The sequence below is a fragment of the Notolabrus celidotus genome, chromosome 8 (genome assembly GCF_009762535.1).
Source record: "Notolabrus celidotus isolate fNotCel1 chromosome 8, fNotCel1.pri, whole genome shotgun sequence".
NCBI classification, from domain to species: domain Eukaryota; kingdom Metazoa; phylum Chordata; class Actinopteri; order Labriformes; family Labridae; genus Notolabrus; species Notolabrus celidotus.
In genome coordinates, this window is record NC_048279.1 from 21,387,988 (window position 1) to 21,409,927 (window position 21,940).

At 39.7% G+C, this 21,940-nt stretch overlaps 1 protein-coding gene across 3 annotated transcripts in view; it reads left to right on the plus strand.

Annotated features, from left to right (window-relative positions):
- Positions 1-21,940, plus strand: part of spock1 (SPARC (osteonectin), cwcv and kazal like domains proteoglycan 1) — a 152,681-nt gene that overhangs the window by 75,707 nt on the left and 55,034 nt on the right. For 2 of the 3 annotated variants that reach the window (XM_034690196.1, XM_034690197.1), the window contains 2 exons: positions 4,456-4,464; positions 7,278-7,323. In XM_034690196.1, coding sequence (XP_034546087.1) covers positions 4,456-4,464; positions 7,278-7,323 — 55 coding nt within the window. The remainder of the gene's footprint in view (positions 1-4,455; positions 4,465-7,277; positions 7,324-21,940) is intronic. The other variant, XM_034690198.1, reaches the window with a different exon arrangement.

A 21,940-nucleotide genomic window follows, 5' to 3' on the forward strand; every position in this document is an offset into this window, starting at 1 on the left:
ACGGATACAACATCCAAATTTTATTCAGTGTATGTCTCATACCTGTGCCTGTTCACTGTCATTATTTTGCAACTCAAGAGCAGCCTGAGACAGAAAGCAATGTTTTTGCCACAGTGTCAACAGGCAGATGTGAAGTATGTCGACTTCTCTATGTGGAGTGATTTGATGTGACGTGTAATCAGGTTGTCCTTAGTGTTCTTTTTTTGCATTGAAAATTGATCACTGTTATTGAGGGGTTTTGACCAATCAGATTCATGCATTTAACAGTTAGGAACTCAATGTTTAAAATACCATCCCTGTCTGTGTTGGCCTGCATAACAGGAAGTATTAAATCTTATGTTTACCACAGCAAAACTTGTATTTCTGGCTGAGAGTCTGACCTTGACACAACAATCAGGGATTCACAATGAGCACAACTCTGCCGTACATGCTGATTTGTTATTTTCACCAAGTTGTTTTCACACTTTTCCTATGCTTCTGTCCCTTCTCTTCCTCAGGGGAGACTGTCTGAACACTGCAGCCTAGTTTCACTTGATCGTTCAGCTGCTAAACAGCAACGTCTAATGGATTTAATAACTGCGACATGGAGGTGTTTGAACACAAACATACAGTCAATTAACCGTAATTAAAACACAGGCGCTACTAAATAAACTGCAGCATGTACAGTTTCATAATAAAGGAATCACATATTCACTGACAGATGCTGTGCTACATTTAAACAGATTCTAATTAAACCCTACAAACAACTTCATTAAACCTTTTCAATTTTTGGTTGCAAGCCACAGTGTTTGTCATTTTTAAGGGACATGGTTGAAAGACTTTCTTTAATGTGTATGTTTCTCGCTCACTAAGAAACTCTAGCACTGCCTCTTACAAAGACGATATGATTGTAACAACAGAGTTTGATCTCCTTGTAATCACTTTAAAGAGGTTGAATGACATTGGGACAGTGTCACAGAGCTAAACAGCAAGTTAATGCTTTTGAGATGAGCGCACTAAAATATTAATAGAGGTCCTAGGCAAGGAAAGGTCATCCCTGAGACTTAGAGTGAATAATAAGAGGTCTAGTAGCAACCTCTGGGAAGATACAGTAAGACCAGCTTGTAAAAGAACAGTAAAAGTACATATCAGGCTCTAGCACTCCAGCTGTAGTCCTCCACTGGACAGAGAAATGCTAGAAAAATCTGTTATCTGATGATAACAGATGAACCACTTCCTCTTGTATACACACAACATGTTTGTAGCTGCAGGTCAAAATGAACTCAGCTGAAAACACCAACATGTCGCATATTGACCAGATGGTGTGAAAATCAACAAGACAACAAGTGTGTTTATTTCACAGGATCTTGTTTATCCGCTCAGAATTATTTTCTGTTAGCTTCATATCTGCTGTATCAGGCTGTTAGCCAAAGGTACCGTGGGTGTTGTAAACAGGTACAGAGCAGGTTCAACACAGAGAGCGTCAAGATAGAAAGCTCCAGGTCAACTCCAGTGTTATATTTATGCAGCCTAAAATAATAAAAACAAGTTAACCTGAAAGGGCTTTAGACTCTCTACAACACTACACCAGCCACTCATTACAGACAAACAATTAAGAAAGAAGTACTGACTGTGATCATTTACTGTCTTATGAAGTTGAATGTTTTTTGTTCAATGTCCTTCTGTCAACATCTAAAATGACAGGGAATGCTACTCTGCTCATAGACTGTGTAAATAATAGACGTAGTATCCGTGACATCGCCCATCTGTTCCTGAGCGCTGTTTTGAAGCCAATTGATGGCGGCAGCCATATTGGAAATGCTGAACTCAACCAGGCAGAGTGTGACATAAAGAGGAGGAGTTTTAGCCTCCTAGCCAACAGCTATGGGTTCCCGCCTTTCAATCAACTCAGTCATGTCCTTATTTGGGCAAAAACTCGCAATCTTAATATCTTCTAAACCATTGCGTTACAGTGTGTGCGGCGTAGAGCCAAGCCGTTTTTTGAACCAGGCTGTAAACATGTTTCTTAATGCTGCAAAGATCGTCTTTTTTGAATTGGTGTGTATTTGGTTTCCGGTGTTTCTGCAGTTGAATGAATTGCAGTTTATAACACTTCCGCATGGGCTTCTTATTTTGAGACCGGAGGTTGCTGCTTGACTCTGCTATGTTAGCTATCTTCTTTAAGAGTTAAGTTTTTTTCCCCCAACTTGATCAAATGCAAATAGATTCATTATGTTATGATGATTAACCTCCTAAAATAGTGAATTACCAGGATGTAGTTTTATTGAATTTGTTCCTTTTTTAAATGCATTATCTTTACTGGGTAGCTAGCTACAATTTTAGAATTTGCTAGCTATTTACTTTGCTAGCTTTCTCTTCGTATACCTCTCGACTATTTTTCAGTCTTTCTTTCTTTGACACCTTTATTTTCTTTTTTGTACTGAAAAGTGACAACTAGGATAGGTTTAACTTTGATTTAGTAAAAACGATGCAAAAAATTAAATCCCTGTCAGAGCTAAATTGAATTTTAAAACATGTTGTTAGCCTGTTTTGGTTTTGCATTGGCAGAACACCATTAGCCCTAAACTCCCATTCAGATGTCCTCTCCTTCAAACCATGCAGTAGCACCAGAGGTGGGTAGAGTAAACCGAACCAGTACTCAAGTAAAAGTACTGTTACTTTCTAATGATGTTACTCAAGTAGAAGTAAGAGAAATAAGTACTTGAGTAAGAGTAAATAAGTACCTAAAAAAAAAAACTACTCAAGTAGTGAGTAACTTGTGAGTATCATATATCAAATTGTACTGTATTGGAAATGCAAATAACAATGTGAAGTGCACACTGCCTTTAATAAAGTGACATAAATAGGAAAATGCCAAAATGAATGCTGTTAGGCATGGTTTACTTTCAAACATTAAAGAAACAGAAGCTGCAATGTGCACAAACTAATGTACCAGCTTTCATTTTTTAAAACAAGCTAGAACTTCAAACTGTCTGAGATGTCATCAGAACTCCAGAACATTAATACTCCAACATTACAATAAAAAATGTATCTATGCCTTCCAAACTTTCTTTTTTAACCTTTAACTTATTTTCAGTACATCTTACTTAAAAACATAACATGAAAGTGCTAAAACAACTTGGAAGTGTTTAAAAAGGCCATGAACTCAGTCCTGAAGAATCTCTCTGAGGTGACTGTTGAGCTTCAGAAGGGGCTGTTTTTATTAGCATGCTACCTTACTGCTCTTATAAGTTACTTTAGATTACTTTCCAACATTTCTAACATGCTTTTAAGATTTAATGTTAACCAGTATGATCCTAAGCTTACCTAACTGATAACTCACTATAACATGTTTTTAAGATTTAATATTAACTAGTATGATCCTTAGCTTACCTAACTGATTACTCACCATGACATGCTTTTTAAGATTTAATATTAACCAGTATGATCCTTAGCTTACCTCACTGATTACTCACCATGACATGCTTTTTAAGATTTAATATTAACTAGTATGATCCTTAGCTTACCTCACTGATAACTCACCATGACATGCTTTTTAAGATTTAACTGTTCTATAAGCTCAAGATTTCCACCGTATAGACAAAGTAAGCAGCACGTAATGTGACTGTTTCTCCTCGTCATTTAGAAGTTATGAGAGAGTCCGGATGTTGGGTACAGGGTAAACATGTTCCTCCAAAGGGGACGCAGGTATTACGCAGCCTCTCTCCCCAGCTGTAGGTGGAGGAGGGGGCGGAGCTACTTCTCCGTTCATTCAGTGTTGAGGCTATTTGTAGCTCTGGATCAGAAGGAGCTGCGTGAAAGATCGGCTAAGTATAAAACAATATAAAATGAAGAAAAAAAGGAACGGTAAAAGTAGCGACTGGACAGCCCAATGTAACGAAGTAAAAGTACATATTTTTTAACACAAATGTACTTGAGTAGGAGTAAAAAGTACTCTGCAAAACAAATACTCTCAGAAGTACAATTTTTTGAAAAAACTACTCAAGTACATGTAACGGAGTAAATGTAACTCGTTACTACCCACCTCTGAGTAGCACATATAAAAGGCACTGATTTCATAACCATTTTTTATCTTTTCCTCAACCACTACCTCCCGCCTCACCATCTTTGATAGTCTATTCTGTCTTTACCTCACACCGTGCCTCCACTCCAAGCCTGTACAATTTGTCCTAGATGTGTTTTAAATTACATGCCTCATCAAATAAGGCTTTCTTCTTAGGCTGTGCGTGTGTGTGTGAGTGTGTGTATGTGTGGGTCCTTTGGTATTTCACCACCCTCAGAATCTGATTCCTATTAAACAAGCCTCTGGAGCTGAGCTCAGTATTCATAGTGAGTAACACTGGGTTGTAACAGATCTTACAGACATAGCATACTGTGGCGCTATCACTGACCTTTCTTTCTCTCTTTCCTCTCTCCCCTCTTTTCCTCCGCCTCTCTGCTCTGCATCATTTAAAGGAAGCAGAGGTAAGTCACACAATCCATTCTGTTTGTAATTTGATAATACTTTCATAAAATGTTCTACAGTAACCTCATGGAAGCCTCAGGTATTTGTTGAAGAGCTGGAGAGGTGCTGCTGATTTAAATGCAGCAGGGTTTTTTACCTTGTTGGACTTAATGTGGTATCAAGTTTCATTTAAAATGTTACTGTAGTTGTTTGATAGAGTTCCTCCCCTAAAGCAAATGCTGTAATTTGTATCAGAGTTTCTGAAGTGTAATAAAAGTTAAGCCTTCGGTAATGCAAACCTGTGATTAGTTTACATGTCTGTCATTCTGATGCAACACAGCTCAGGAAAGCCTATGCTTGTGCATGGCCAAAAGAATGTAGACACGTGTACAGTAAGTTACACTTATATAAATTGTTGTTCACCTCATTTAAAAAAAATGGGCTTTAATGTTGCCATAATTACTTCTGTTCCTCTGAAGGCTTTTCACAAGATTTCAGGACCCTTTAATTGGCTAAAACATTGATTTAAACTATTTTATTGATCTCCATCGTCATCTTGCTACTTTATGCTGTTGCATGTAATTTCATTTAAGTGGAACTAAGAAGTTCATATAAAACCATGTTTTCTGATCTGTTTGTGGTCAAACATAAATTCAAAAAAGGACCGTTTTCAATTTACATGCCTAACATTTTTACAATATTTCTGTATCGATTACTGCACCTGCTCACAAGCAAGATGAACCTTCTTTTACTCCACTCACCACATGTGGAAAATAATTTCCCAATGTCTGCTCAAATTCAATAAAACAGGGCTTCAAGTAATGAGTGTTAACGGCAGCTCCAATAACCTCAAAACTTTATCTTACCAGTCAGTTTTGAAAAATTGCTTTTGCTTTTTGTTTATTGTTGTAATGTTGTTTTTGTGAAATGCATTTGTAATCTTTTACTATATGTTGCTGTGCTTGTGTTTAAATTGTGATGTCTTCACATACAGTTTTCATGTTTTGTAGAATTGTCTTATCTTATTAAAATAATCAGTTCACATCAGATATGAAGGATGAAAGCATTTCCTGATCAGAGCTTTGGCACATACATTTTATCACCTGTATACAGTACACTCTAAACTTCTAGTAATGATAATGAACAAATCCAAGAGCTTTTTTGTATATGGTGTTGACAGTATGAAAGGTCAGTGTCACGGAAGAAGCATAGAATAAAACTGTGATTGACTCAGACTTGTATGAATGTCTGCCTGAACTGACTTTTGCCACGGTAACATCCTACTTTTCACTTTCACTGTCTTAAAAGTTCATTTTATAATAGGGACGGAGCAGAACAGATGGACATAAAACAAGAGAAAAAAGAAGGGAGGACCTAAGGGAGAAGTTAATTAGGTTTCATCTCCTCATTTCAAACTTTTTAGTTGGCTCAAGTGTCGGCAGTCGTCATTTATAGAACAGGCACTGAATGAGTAGGTCAACTGTCCATTTTCTCGACTCTTTCTTACAACTGCTTCACTTCATTTCTGTCTGTCTGTTTGTGCCTGTCTCTCTCTCTTCCTCTCTCTCTGTCTCTCTACACTCCCCCCAGCTCTTTTTCTGTCTCTTACAGCCTCTCTAGCTCTCTCTCTTTCTCTCTCTCTCTCCCCTCCCTACTCTCTTGTATTTAATAATAAAGAAGGCAGAGATCTTGCTTTCAAACCCAGCAGGTTTACTCTGCCCAGTTCACATAGTGTCACTGACACAGGCTCACTCCCTGCTGACACACATATGGTTCGCTGCAGGCAATACTTTAAATGCAGACACCAACACTGTGTGTGTGCTTCTGAGTGTTTGTGTATACACACACCTGTGTATGCAGTGCTGATATAGCTCATGTTTAAAAGAAACAGCCCTAACTACCTCATTTCATAACAAATTATTATAACATTTGTTGAACCATGCATTATCTCTCAGTCTTCAGCATTTAAAGCATACTATGATGAGGATGTTATGGACTGATAGTAAATAATAAACATGCAAAATGTCCTTACCTGCTTCAATAGAAGTGTGTTAGAAACTTTACAGTGCATATAAGATTTAAATTCATCTAGCTGACACAAACAGGCTGATCTCCTGCTGACAGTGAAGTTTCAGGCAGATCATGTGAACACCAACGTGGTGGTCGGTTAAAACTCACAACTACCTTTTCTGCTACTGTTCTTATTCAATGTCTGCTATTGCACACTGAAAACACACCACCTATACCACTCCTGTTTACATTGTTAGTCAAGTTCTCAGTCTATCATTTGCATGTCACTCTACACAACCGTATGCAGTATGTAACTGGGTTTTTAATTGCTCTACAGAATAGGAGAGTTGTGGGCAGGGAATCCGCTTTAAATGAAGTGTATTTTGCTTAATAAATCCAAAGCTCTCCTCAGCTAAGCTCAACTGAGGCAAGCCAATTATTTTCTGTTTTAATATTTTATTTTCTGCGGCTCTCTCTGTGAGTGTAGACTGTTCCCTGTGTGAACAATAACAATATTGAACTTTTCTTCGAATTTGAATTTTTGGAACATCCTAGCAGCTGAGCTGCTTTCTGTACTGTATACTTGTGTCCATTTTTAGACATTCAAACAAGTTTCTACCCCTGTTTGTTTCCCATGTCCACTGAAATGATTCACTTAAACAAAGTACGAGAACCAAAAGGCGATGAGAATAAGGACATGTTTTAACAGCAGTGTGTCTTAGTATTGGGCTGTTCTCTCTGCTCTACAAAATAATTCAGTGTTATCCTCGGCATGGAGTTATTTTTTCTTAACCCAGTTTTTTTGTGATGTGTTTCCACTCAGGATGACTACTTCAAAAGCTGGGCGCCTGCCAAGTCTCTAGACCAAGGTGAGTCCTGCTATATATGTGCTATTCAATGAAGAGCAGGTATAAAACCTCAGTATTTTTCAGCACAGACAGAATGTGGATAACGCATCAAGTTAAGATACCTGTTGTGTACTTAATGCTTGGTTACATACATACTTCTTGTATTGGATGACCTATATTACAGATCAGGGATATCTTTATTATCCCTGAGGAGCAATTTGTGCAGTGCCTCACAACCATCACACAGACAGTAGAATATTAAGAAAAAGAAATGGGACATAAATGACACTCTTAATTGATCAAAGGCAATGGCAGTACATAGATATTGTAAATACAAGTTGAGCTGTTTAAAAGGCTAAGGGCTGCTGCAACAAAGGATGTTTTAGTTTGTTTTTCTGCATGCAGCGAGTATGTATCTGCGGCAACACAGAAGCAACAAGAACTCTTTAAACTGCAGGTTTGGATCAATTGAGATCGTCGTGGCTCTTTAGTTTGAATATCTCAAATCATTCAAAGTAGTGCCTTCAATTTTGCAGAACATATTGACGATGGCCAGCAACTTATTTCCGTGTTTTTAGATTAAGGGATCCATACAAAAACGAATGAAAGAGAATGTGATAACAGATTCATAAAAGCAAACAGAAAACATTTGCAGAAAACCCTTGTCAACTTTGAAATTGTGCAGTTTTTGATAGACACATTCTTTGATGGTCTTTCCTGCTCACAGCATCTACCTGAGGTTCAAAGGTCAGCTTGTCATTCATAATGGTGCCACAATATTGTGCACAGTCTTCACTTCTTGTCCATATATCACCACTGGAGTGATGATCAATAAATTCTTCCTCAAATCCATTGCCATCTCTTTAGTTTTGGACACATTGTTGACTGAAAAATACTTTTTGAACCAGTGAATACGATCTGTTAATACAGGACCAAGATCAGGGTCATCAGCAGATTCGAAGACATAATGCTTATTGATCCTGATATTCAGGGAAGTGTTTAAAACTGTCATCGCCAATCCTTATCAATTACACAAGGTATTTCCAGAAAACTAAGCTGTTCTTCAAATCAATTCGATTATGGTCCCCAATGACACATCCTCAAGTGTCTTAAATTAAGTCCTTGAAGATTTTTTAAGATTCCTTTATTACTCCTCATCAGTCAGGTCAAGTAAAAAACATGTTAAACATCGAGGTGGTATTCATGGCGCTACATTAGCTTTTAACGGCATACAAACCTGAAAGCTCTATCTGCTTTTAACATTTTCTGCTCCGTTTAAGCTATTAAACTCTTTTTTTATGAACTCTTTATACATTTTTCAAAACAAATCAAACTTATTCACTCCCTTTTAACTTCTTTAACATTTACACTGGTTTTGAAGACTTTTAATAAAGCTAAAGGTCAGATCTCTATTACCTTCTCTCAGTACATCTTATCTTATATATTGTTTGTAAGAGGTACACGGCACACTTTCTGCATAAAAGATTAAATAACCTATTTTTACTGACAGAGTGAGCACAGAGAGAGGGATGAAGGTTTTGTTTTCCTTTTCAAACTGACATGTTCAAAAACTCTTAAGTGTCCTCACCTTCTGTACAGATGTTTAATTCTGTGCAGTGGAAAATAATCCTATACATAACATCCAACAGAAAAATGTGTTATATTTACCATAGTTACATGATGGAATAGCAGGACTGTGCTATAGAAGCAGTATACTAAATCTACTTAATCTGATAAACATGAATCGTATGATATGATAGGGGTGTAGTGATTTTAAGCTGAGAGTTATTGACGAGAGCAATCGTTTTGTAAGCAAGCTGAGGTGTTTTTTGCCTTTAGTGCTCAGCTCCTTCCAGAAAACACACGTGTTAAAGTGCTGATGCTTAAAAGCTGTTTTATGTTTACATCACTTGAATCATCCACCACACACATTCTTTTATTGCTACTATTTACAGCCTGGAAATTAAAAGGACTCCAAATGAACTAATTGTGCTGTTCAACGAGCTGTTGCCAAAAATCCAATCATCTCTGTAAACATAGGGGGTGTGTGCATGTGAGTTTGCCTGATGCTGCACCTTTTCACAGCTAGGTGCTACTTATAGACTTACTAAAGCAACAACGCCAAGACAGTTTTATCAATCACAGGCGAGTGTGCAATGCTCTTAAGACCGTGTAACTCTTGACTAAACCCAATTATTACAAACGCAGGATTACTTTCACTCACACTCTCAGTCTCACTGTCTCGCCTACACGCACAGGCACACACACACACCCACACACAAAGATTTGGGGCTGATTGGACTGCAGCTCTGTGAGACTTTAAATCTTGCTAACCACAGAGTATGTTCTGCTATGTGCTGCCTCAGTTTTGCATATCTAGCACAGTAACAGTAGCTCTGCAGGGAAAGACTTGCTGAGCAGGTTTATCTGGGCCAGCTCCTCGTGGATACCGAGCCTAATGAGAACAGCCTTGCCTTGGTGTAGTTTCTTTTGTTTCTCATCGAGAGCTAAAGACCAAAAGTAAACAGAGCTCCATTTGCCTACGCTAGGGCTTCATACACCAGATGCTATAGAGGATGCAAGAGTCAAACTGTAATATGTGTGCAGAAGCTTGATGTGGATAAAAAAAAAAATGCATCCAAACATGGAGGTTCTGCTTTTCCAAAAGAGGCCAATCCGTTTGTAGCAACCAGCTGAAGGTTGTCTGTTGAATATGTCCCTTAATTAAAAATCCTTCCAATCAAACCGACAAAAACAAGGGTGACCAGAGGGTTCTGACTTGATGTTTAACCACAGAAAGAGAGGACACTAAGGCTATGTTCACACTGCAGGCAAAAGTGGCCCAAATACAATTTTTTGGGGGTCAAGTGACCAGGTCAGATTTTTTAGAGACAGTGTGAACACCCAAATCAGATGTTTTTCAAATCAGATTTAGACCATTTCCATATGTGGTCCTGAATCAGATACAGATCAGATTTTTTTCAATGCGACCTCAGTGTGAATGGCCAAGGCAGATTTGATGCACATTTGATACTTTCACGTAACTTTATAGCGACACACGTCACAATTCTGCGCAGCGGTAGCCTTGCAAAAATGGAATAAAAATATAGCAAAGATGGAGCAAGTCAATGGAGAGACAGCGAGGTCTTGGACCTTATAAATATATGCGGTGACACTTCCTCCGCACCTGGTCATTCATTCTCCGGCTCCCACTGCACAAAAACTTTGTAACAAAGGCGAAAATGCTGACTTCCTCCATGTTTACGTTTTTGAAACAGCTGCATGTGATGTCATTGTTACTCTTCTATGGGCATGCGGGGCAGTTCGGAGCTTCTAACAGTTCACACTGGATTTGGATACAGGTCACATTATAGATGGTAATGTGAACAGGCAAACAAAAAAATCAGATCTGAGCAAAAAATCGGAATTGAGCATTAAGCCTTACAGTGTGAAAATAGCCTAAGTGTCACAGCTTGCAAAAACTGGCAAATCAAAAGTCACCCTTCACTCATGTTCCCCTCTGATGTTGTCCCAACTGCCAAAGACAACCTTTACTTTCAAATACATTTGTGCTTCTTGGGATTTATTCAGTTTCCATAGTCAGCTTCATAGGTTTGATTTGATTTTACTAACCGAAGTGTGAGTCAAGTCAATATTGTTTTGAGCAGCAACAATTGAAGGCAGGGTAAAGAAAAAAATCATTAACGCTGTACTGCATGAGCATGCAAAGTGATATAAAAAGCCTTCTGAAGAATGAAAGTTTCCGACAGAAACGTAGCCCTGCTTACTTTAGCTCCATTAAATCAGTTTTCTTTTGTAAACGCACAGACTCGATGAACAGCACTCCTTCCATCAGGTCCATTTGGGTGTGAGGGGTTTTCAAACGAAAAACGAGCTGTCAGACAGTCATGAATGTTGGAATAAAGCTGGCTGCAAAAAAGCAAAACAAAATTCATGATCGGATGCACCCTTAACACCTTCAGTACAACCACAAACCTTTAGTACACCAACTCCAGCAAGAAATGATGTGATTTATCCAAGTTTCTAATATAAGTTTCAGAGATGCTCTCAACTCTCCCAAGAAGAATCACAGTGTTTGCCAGAATGTTTGCAGGACATAACAAATCTGTAGAAGGCACAGTAGAAAAGATTTTAAGCATATCTGTCCAGTCCTACAACAGTTTGAAAATGTTTCAAATCCTTCATGAAGCCTTTTCCTTCTATAGATATAATATACGCTCCTCCACTGCCCACTCCCTGTGGTTTCTTCCATGCATGTGAGTCACTGCAACATTTCGCCAGGACATAATGAGGTGACTGTGTCCTCCTGAGAAAGTGACATCTGTGTGCGTCTCCAGAGAGACATTCCGTGTAGTTGAAGCAAAGAGCAGCTCTGTGCCAATTAAACTCTTTATGAGAGAGCATAAAAAATATTTTCTCAATCTTCCTTTTTTGCCTCTGCTGTTCTGCTGCAGCCATGCTCTTCAGCTTCAGTCTGACTGCTCCCCTGCTGCATAGCTGCTAACATCACTATGCACAATGCAGTCACTCCTACGCAAACAGACCTCTGTGGAGTATTGGACAGCATAACAATTACACAGTGAATAAATAATGGGAATCAATCAGACAATCTGGGCTGCTCTGGGAGCATTCTCTCTTTTTATGCATCTGGATTGCTCCTAGTAGGTGCTACTATCACCCAGCTGTTACTACAGGTATCATTATAATTGTTAGCTTCACCTTATGAGCACAGCTGGTGTCAGTATGTCTATCTTATTGGAGACATCCATTAAGGAGCATGTCATGAGGAAATATCTGTCCTTTTCTTAAACAGATTCATGATACCGACTTCAATCAATCAATCAATCAATCAATCAATCAGGGCCCGTATGCACGTGCAGCCATTAGCGATAATAACGGGCCGTTTGTACTAATGGTGAAAAAAAATACGGATTAGCGGTATGCATGAGCCAGGTTAACGCCCCAACAAAGCATTACATTTAATGGCGGTAGACCCTACCATTACAGGTGCTAACGGCAGGTTGACCACACCTGTTAGGCTGTTTAAAAGATGGAGGACATCATGCTTATGCGCTACCGTTTACGACGAAATATGCAAAGACATTTTAAAAAAATGTATGCTATAATGTGTATATGTATGTAAATGTAAATGTATGCTTTAAGTTATATTTTTGGGTCTTTTTGCCTTTATTCCATAGGACAGCTGAAGAGAGAAAGGGAAATTTGGGGAGTAGAGAGTGGGGGAGACATGCAGGAAATGGTCGACCAGTCGGGAATCGAACTGGCGTCCTCTGCGATGAGGACCGTAGCCTCTGTATGTTGGGCGCTTAGACTGCTAGGCCACCAGCGCCCTAGATATTTTTTATTTTTTAGGTCTTCTACAGTGCACTCAGAAACACCACACGTATTTACCCAGTTCAAGATCTTAAACCAAACTTTCCCTTTCTCCTTGCTTGTTATCTTTGACGATTGACTTGCTGATAATAGGTGTTTGTTCATTCTATATTCTTGTAATAAAATGTCCATTTCTTCAGCTGAAAAGTTGTTTTTTCTTGATCTTCTCTCAGTCACACCGGTACCGCTCCCCTTGTTTATTGTTGTTAATGCGTAGTAGGCATGCGCAATTTGAATTTGTTGGATCTGGGTTTTCCAGGAGGTTCCCTGGACATATGACGTTTTGAACCAGCCTCGCTTTCACTGCACAGTTAGTTAATTGGCCAATTATTTGCAGTCGTGCATGCGGCTAACGCTACGGCCAAATGGGCCGTTCCAAAACGGTACGTTAAGACTTATGGTCCCTTTTGTGTAATGGCTGGATGTGCATACAGGTCCAGGACTGTTCCCTTAATATGTCTTTAACAGAGGCCAAACATGAATCTACCATGGGCAATGGTTAAAAATAATCCCTAATCAGGCAGAAACCTTGAGCAGAACCAGACTCATTGGCATACAGCTATCTGCACAGGCTGTCAAAGCTGGATACTGAAACACTGCTAGATTTGAAGACCACATATTTGCCTTTGATGGATAATTGAAGAAATTGTACTTAAAGTGTGCCTGCAGGGCGTTTTAATCTCATAAAGCCAGATGTGTGGGTCAGATTAGGGGTCAATACAGCTCAATGCAAAGTGTCATCAGTCACCACTTGCTGATCTCGCTTTGAATAATGAATCCTTGTTCGCCCTTGGAGACTAATCAGCAGCAGGAAGGTTGTAGGGGAGAAAATCCAGTCCCCTGATGAATCACTTTGCGATTAGCGCTCCCCCCCTTAGTAGCATCTAATGAATGAAATCAGTGGGATCACAAATGACTTGTTGGTGATACAGAACAGCAAGCGATCAAATCCACAGTGGTTAATGTGTTTTCTACAGATCTTGTGGCTTAATGATGTCCAGCCGTCACAGTGGAGCTGTTGTTGTAAACATGTACTGTATTTGGATCAGACTAATCCTGCTGAATTTCAGGATAAGAGTCAGCTGCAGTCTGTAAGTCTGGTTGGCCACTTTGTTTTACTGCAATTAGCATTTGTTACTGCTCATCAGGGCTCTGATATTACCAACATGCCAGGATTGTGTTGTTGATTTAGTCTCGCATGTAGCCGACTGCTTCTGTGTGACTCTTGTTTTTCTATTTGGGGACAGCAGGATGGGTATACCAATTTCCATCAGGGACTTTTTCTTTTTTTCAACAGAACCCTGATCTGAAATCCTTGTTTCTATCTTTCATTTGTACCTACAGTTAAACCTGCCTGTGTTAGGCTTGTATGAATGACTTCACTGAGACCAAACAATGTTAAACAGCGACGGGGCTGTGCTTTAGACTCAGCTTATGCATATTGTATGCTGAGCATTTAGAAGAAGTGCTTTAGTTTTATGTGTTTTAAACCACAAGGTTCTGTATTTGCATTTGACAGTTGCTGTGATAATTGCCTCTGGAGGATGAAGCAGCTTTGTTTTTAGATTGGGAAAAGGCTGTAATTTGGTTTTATGTAAGATGTTGCTCTAGGAGGCTACACAGCCACATATGCTGCTGTAGAAACTGTTGATTTAAAGCAGCACCAATAGAGCAGAGCGTAGATAATAACTGTTTCACTCACATAATCATAGTGCTATATAGTGATCTGTTACTTTTCTAAAACTGATGAGTCCAATGCGTGGAGGTTTTTAATTTCTTTAAAATTAATGCTATAAGCCACTTCCCTGAGCTCCTTTATGGATGTCACATGGATGACAGCAACATGGGAGCCTATTCTGAGCATGCATAAACATATTTTCAGAAGTTAAAGAAGTCACAACTTGTATCTGGTGGAGGTGAAGTTTTATGTCAGCTTTTTGCTGACAGGCAATTTACTAAACTAACAGAATCTTTTATAAAGCACTGCTTCCCTCTAAATATATTCATAGAGAATTATAGTGTACCCTGCAACCCTGCTTTATGTGTGTGTGTGTCCCTCACTGCAGTGCAGTTTTCTTTTTCCTGCCTTTTTCTTGAAACATTACCCTCCCCTTCTCCAAATTCCCTCATCAGTTACACTTATTCTTCTTCATTTTTCCAGGCCATCCATCTCTCACCACCCCTTCACGTCATACGACTGTGTGTCTGTTCATTGTTTCTCCTGAGTTTGTTTTTATTGTTTCTGATGGATTGAGTTCATCAGATGGAAGTTACATAACGAGGAACAATTGGCGACTGTGATCAACACACCACAGTGACGTACATTCACAGACACGCAGACCAAAAGCCTGTGAGAATCAGTAGTTAGTTGTTTTTTTATTCATGTATAATTAACATTGTAAGAAGTTGGTTATTATTATCACATCCCCCCTGTGAAGCTGTTGTCTTGTTTTTTATTTTTTCTTTCATTAGCTTGTTTCACCCTGCAGGAAATCTTGAGTAGGGAAGATACTAAGCACCAGTACTTCCCCTCCAGCTTCACATAAATTGTCCTCATTTCTGCACGGGTCAAATTTACGATTTGACCATGTCAGAGTAGATGAAAAAGGTTTTCTTTTCATGCGTTCTGAAAGCTGTAGTGAGTGTGTGATAAATATTTCATAGTTTGTACTATGATGAAACTTATGAAGGCAGAAAAGTATCCAAATGCCAATATTGGAGCAGATTAATAAATAATACTTACATATTATGAGAGGAGTTGCCAGTTTTATACTTCAGTATTTGCCTGAACTTCAGTTTGGCTTTTATTAAACCTCTTGAAACAGTCTAACCTCCCATGAGATGAGAAATGCAAATACCAGCCTGTATTCCAAATGTTGCTCCTTTGGTCAAAACCTTCAGAGCGTGATATTAAACCCAGTACTATAAATTACACACTTCACTTGAATGTCACAACTTCTCTTGTCTTTGTTAAGCATTAGAACTTGTTACAACAGTGACAGCTCATTGACCGCTCTATTTGCTGGTCATACATGGTTAACCTGTTAGGCCTCTGTACATGTTGTGCTTAATGCTGAATTCTAAGGCCGTGTGAGGATGGAGGTGTGTGTGGGTGACGCTGGCTGGTGTCCCAGTCAGCCCGGCTCTCCCTGTGGGTGTCACCAAACAGACATCTGCTGTACTCAGACTCATATGTTCCTGGCACACTGTGTCCAGAGCTGACCTAACGCCGATGAGAGAAAAGTTATATCATGTGGACAAGTTAGACGTCAGCCACTGATTCAATGACTTATGCAATCTTATATTTGGGGTTTCTTTTTTCATACTCTATTAGATAGGAGATTTGTTCCCGGACATAATCTGAGACAAAATAGCATCCTGCGGCTCTTGTTGTGAGAAAGAGTCAAATTTTTTATTCTATAAAGTTATATGCAGCTTGAGCAATAGCAGCACTACAGATAGATGCACTATACAAGTGCATCTCAACAAATCATTCAGTACACTCAACCATAATCATGGGGAAGACTGCTGTCTTGACAGTTATCCAAAAGATGATTATCGACAACCTCCACAAGGAGGGTGCAGAAGATCATGACTGAAAAGGCTGGTTGTTTGCAGAGTGCTGTACTGAAGCATGATAATGGAAGCTGACAAAAGGGGAAACGTGTGGAAGGCAAAGGTGCACAAGCAACAAGGATGGCCACAGTCTTGAGAGAATTGTCAAGAAATGTTGATTTCAGAACTTGGATGAGCTACACAAGGAGTTGACTCAGGCTGGGGTCAGTGCATCAAGAACCACCACACACAGTCACCAGGAAAGAGGCTACAACTGTCAGATTCCCAATATCAAGACTCTCCTGAACCAGTGATAATGTCAGAAGCTTCTTACCTGGCCTAAGGAGAAAAAGAACTGTTACTCAGTGGTCCAAAGTCCAACTTTCAGATGAAAGTAGATTTTGTATTATATTTGGAAATCAAAGTCCTACAGGGTGGAGAAAGACTGGAGAGGCACAGAATCCACAATGTTTTTAGGTAGAAGGTGAAGTTTCCACATTCTGTGATGATTTGGGGCACCACGTCATCATCTGGTGTGTTTTATCAAGTCCAAGGCAACCTAGCTGTCTACCAGGACACTTAAAAGCACTTTGTGCTTTATGGAGATTATATTTTCCTTTTCCAGCAGGACTTAGCACCTGCCCACAGCGCCACAAATTCCACCAAATGGTTTGCCAACCACGTCAAGTCAAGTCAAGCTTCATTTATAAAGCACATTTAAAAACAACCTCAGTTGACCAAAGTGCTGTACAGTTATTAAGATACAATATAATCATACACAAATATAATAATAAATAAAACAATAAAAGAATAGTAAGAGCTCAATTTAGGAAATACAAAGAGTAAAAAAGTAAAAAAGCCATGGATTCTTGCTTAGCTGGGACTGAAGGCCAAGGAGAAAAGATAGGTTTGACAGACTGTGCAGCTCTAACCTGGAAAGGTAGGCTGTTCTACAGCTTTGGGGCCGCCACTGAGAAGGCTCTGTCCCCATAAGTAGAGAGTCTGGACCGAGGTACTGCCAGGAGCAGCTGCTTTGATGACCTAAGTGCTCTGGAAGTACTGTGAGGCTGCACATCCTAAAGTTAACAGGCAACCAGTGCAAAGATGCAAGGACAGGACTGATGGTACTACTGTGCTTGATTGGCCAGCCAACTCGCATGACCTGAACCCTTTAAAGAATCTATGGGGTATTGTCAAGAGGAAGATGAGAAACACCCAACCCAATTACAGACAACATAGTCTAACAAACAACAACAAACAATCCAACAAAGTCACCAGCACCACAGTGCAGGTACTTCTTTTTGGTCAGATTTAATAAAATTCCCTTTATGTTATGTTTTAAACTCGTTAGTTCTAATTCCTGCTGCATAAAAATCTAACAACTATTTAGGCGTCTCTGTGGAGCTCTTATTAAAACATGTCACATCTACTTTCCTTCAAATCAGAACCAAAGTCAGCTTGTTGCCCAATGATGAAAGAAATACACATTTTCGTGCATATCAGAAAAAAACAGTAAATTAAAATGACTGATTACATCTATAAGTTAGATGAAAAGCAAGCTGTACTGCACACATGAATACTACAGAGATTCCAGGTGTATGCAGTTAATTAACCAGACACACAGGCAGTAATCAGTGATACCCGAAGCCTGCTGAGATGCAAAGGTAGCAAATATGCACAGTCCCGGTGAGGGTATGGTTAATTTAATGAACAGATGAAGCTAATTATATCAGCTAAGCAGTTAAATTATGTTTAGCATGGAAGAGAGGAAATGGTATGGAAGAAGAGGCACTGAGGACTAGTGGTCCAGAGAAATGGTGATGAGGAGAGGGTTAATGTTTGCAGGCAGAGCCACAGTGAGCTGAGTGAATTGCTTCTGCCCTACACCTTTCGTTGATAAAGGCAGAGCCGAGACGACGCTGTGAATCAATGGACTGCAGTGTGCAAACAGTGCTGAAGCAGCTGTTTTTAACTTTTTTAGTTGTAATCCCTGCTGTGTGCAATACTCTTTCAGTCTTCTCTGTTGAACTCTTGTTAGAAACATGTCAGAACTAACATCAACACCTTGACTTTTTGGTTGGCAGTTAAAAATTATAAATGAGATGCACACATTACACTCACACACTTACACTGGACTTACACTAGATCCGTGTCTGGGCCGTCTCCGATCCGCTGTGGTCCGGCTTCATGCTCTCTCGTCCGTCAACCCCCACCGGTTGCGTTTTCGGAAGGCAGCACGGAGCAGGAACGCCGGACAGCTGGAGTCATGTGACCGAGGTTTTCCCATGGCAATCAATTAATCAAGGATTCTCCTCCTCCTCTCCTCATCCATGTTGACTTTATCAGCCTCTGAAAACCTCTGACTTAATGACTCCGGGCCTGCCTCTGCTCTAAATGACTTTTTTTTTTTGTCATAGTTAAGTTTAAAACTATCTAACGGCGTGACTTCCTGTCCCGCTCCATCTGCTCTGTGCTGAATTAATGCGTTGTGCTCCAGCATCCGGCAGAAATAGAAGTCTTGTGTATCTGATCTGTTGCGTTCCGACCTGCCGGATCAGAGATGCAGCCGGAACGCAATGGAGCGGATCCAGTGGGGGTTAACACATTGACTAGGAAAGAAACCTATCAGATCCGGTGCCGTGATGGATCGGAGATGGACCAGACACGGATCTGGTGGAATTGGTCCTTTAATCAGCTTCATCTCTGCCTTAGAGTGTGTCTTAACGCTCAGTATGGTAGTCTAGGACTCAGTATAAGTTAAACTGTCATTAACTGAGCTGTTTTTATTCCTTGTTTCAGATTTATTTTAAAGAGTCAGATCTATTGTCGAGGCAGAATCCAATATCTTGAGATATTTATTTATCATAACCAGAAAAATATAAGCACACCCACCTACATACCCACGTTAGTCTTTTTTAGTGTATGCAATACCACATAACTCATACACACACAAACACACATACACGCCGCCCACCTGTGACTGACTGCAGCAATCTGGAGTGAGAACGGCTGCCTGGTAGTCATTAAAACATCAACCCTGTGCTGACATTTACTTTTTCCATTTACTTGTACTTCCAACAGCCTCATACACTTGTTCACACATGCCAAAGCTCATTGTTGACTTAAATAGAACAGCCAAACTTTCTGTCTTGTACATGAATTTTAAAACAGTTTTCACTCCTTAACTGTGAAATGACAAAAACAAACTGCTTCTCTCGGCATGAAAACACTTAACTCATCTTACAATCATGTCTCCTCTGGGTCATCTCAGCCTTTTCCTAGAATCCATCTTTGAATTGTATTTATAATTTGTTGTTATCTGCATTATTATGCTTGGTCCCATCTGTAATGTTTGGAGATATGCCCTAAAAATGCCTCTAAGCTGGAGAAAGAGTCCTTGGCAGCAGATAACAGTTGTACTGTCAGTCTGACCGATGCAAAGATCAGTATTCTGGCTGTTTCTGTCTGGGCTCTTGTATGTGGGCATGCCCAACAGATTTGTGAAGCTGTGATTGCAATGCATTATCCAGAGAGTGAAGTCAAAGGGAGGATTAGAAATGGCCGCCAGTGGCCGGTTATCACTGCCAGTCCAGAGGAGCAGAGGAGAGTCACACTGACATGAGGACACAACAAGACGGCACAATACAAGCACAGACAGAAAGAGGAAGTTCCAAGTAAAGTTGATCATTTTCATTCCAGGTGTTTACTTCTCCTGTCCGTCTGCTTAATTAGATTACACAGTGAATAAGTGGTTGCTATAGGAACAGTTTTGGCTGCAGAAAGTCGTTTGTGATGCACTCTGGTTTGGCAGCAGCAGCCACAAACAAAGCCTCAAAAATCTGGAGCTTCCAAATTGCCAATCAGCCTGATTAGACGTGACATTGTGTTTTCCCAGCAGAGTGCTCGTCGTTGTTATATATTTCATCAGCCATTTTTCCAACTCACTGAGTCTGCGTCTCTCTGAAGATATGCTGTGCGTCTGCTCCCTTTTCTCATCGGCCCATCTTTAATCTCCACTAACTCTGTCGCTGCTCCCTAATACATTCTCATATAACCATCTTTGATCGGCGCCTGCAGCAGCTAAAATAATCTGAAACAGAGAAACTGATAAGAAAGAGGACAGATAGGACGACAAACGAGAGTTAGCACCTCAGGTCTGTGCATTAAATGGAGTGTGAGCTGGAGCGCGAACAAATATCTCATTTCGGAGTAATGCGCTAAGGTCCTGTTGCTGCCTCTCTAGGCGTTCTTTAAACATTGTTTACCGCTCTGATTTTAATGGCTTGTTGGCCACATCATAAAAAGTGACTCAATATCCATGACCCCTCTGCTCAACCCTTATCTCGTTCCTTCAGAGGAGTGAGTGCTCCTAGCGTCAAGCCTTAGCACATAAATGGGACTATCAGCTGAAACGCACACATACATGCTACAGTGATTTCAAGCCTATGCAGTAAATTAATCAGACACACACAGTACATCCACACACACACACACACACACACACACACACACACACACACACACACACACACACACACACACACACACACACACACACACACACAGGCAGTAATCAATGATACCTGCAGCCTGCTGAGACTCAAAGGCAGCAAATAAACAGTCACAGCGAGGGTATTGTTAATTTAATGAACAGATGAAGCTATATGAGCTTAGTTAAATTTCTTGTTAGGTGGGAATAGAAAAAAAGGTATAGAAGAAGAAAACAGAATAGGATAGAGAGCCTTCATACTCGTTACACATCACGCAGAAAATAAGGAGTGTTTCACTTTTAGCGCCAAACGTTCATGCATCTATAGAAACACAAGAAACACTCATTCTATGCAAAACAATGTATACACATCAAACATTTTGAGCCAATACTGAAGCTGATAAAAACCTGTATGATGGCCAATGACAAGATTATTGATATTTATTGTACATTTCTGTATGAGAAAATGTGGTTTTATGCACCCAAGATTTAGTGAGCAAAGATGCATCAAACTAATACTTACACACTACATACTTAACATTTTTTACTGATATCATTGTTGTCAGCACACAAAAAATAATGAACCGTTCTGAGTCTTCAATTGCTCTTCATCTTCTGTGCATTCAGTAAAGTCTTTTTCATGTTTAAGTCTTCATCCAGCCATTGCGCCATCAAACCAAACATACTCACCAAATCCATGTAAGAAGTGTAAAACATTTCACAGTTGTTGTTGTTGTTGAATGTGTGTAGGGATCCCTTCACCGGGGCAGGAAAGATACTTCACCAAAGTAGTGATGACTTGGGATACTGTTTCAAATATGCCATTAGCTGGCAAAATACTTTGTTTTCTACCTGGGAAAAAGACGGTTATCAAGAGTTGTCAATTCACTGATTTGTCATTGATTGCTTTAGCTTTGAGATGTTTCTGGTAACTTCCTGTTGTCAGCTGCACCTACTGCTACTTTGTATTTTTTCTACATCCTCGTGATGACGACTTTTCGGATGACTTTTCAGATGACTTTTCAGATGACTTTTCTGATGACTTTTCTGATGATTTTTCTGATGACTTTTCCGATTTTTGTGAAAGCTTGAGGATTTTTTTCCTCTTCTGGGTACTTGTAGCACATGTTTTCTGAATTGCAGATGTTTTATCCTCTAGAGCAGTAGAAAACATCCACA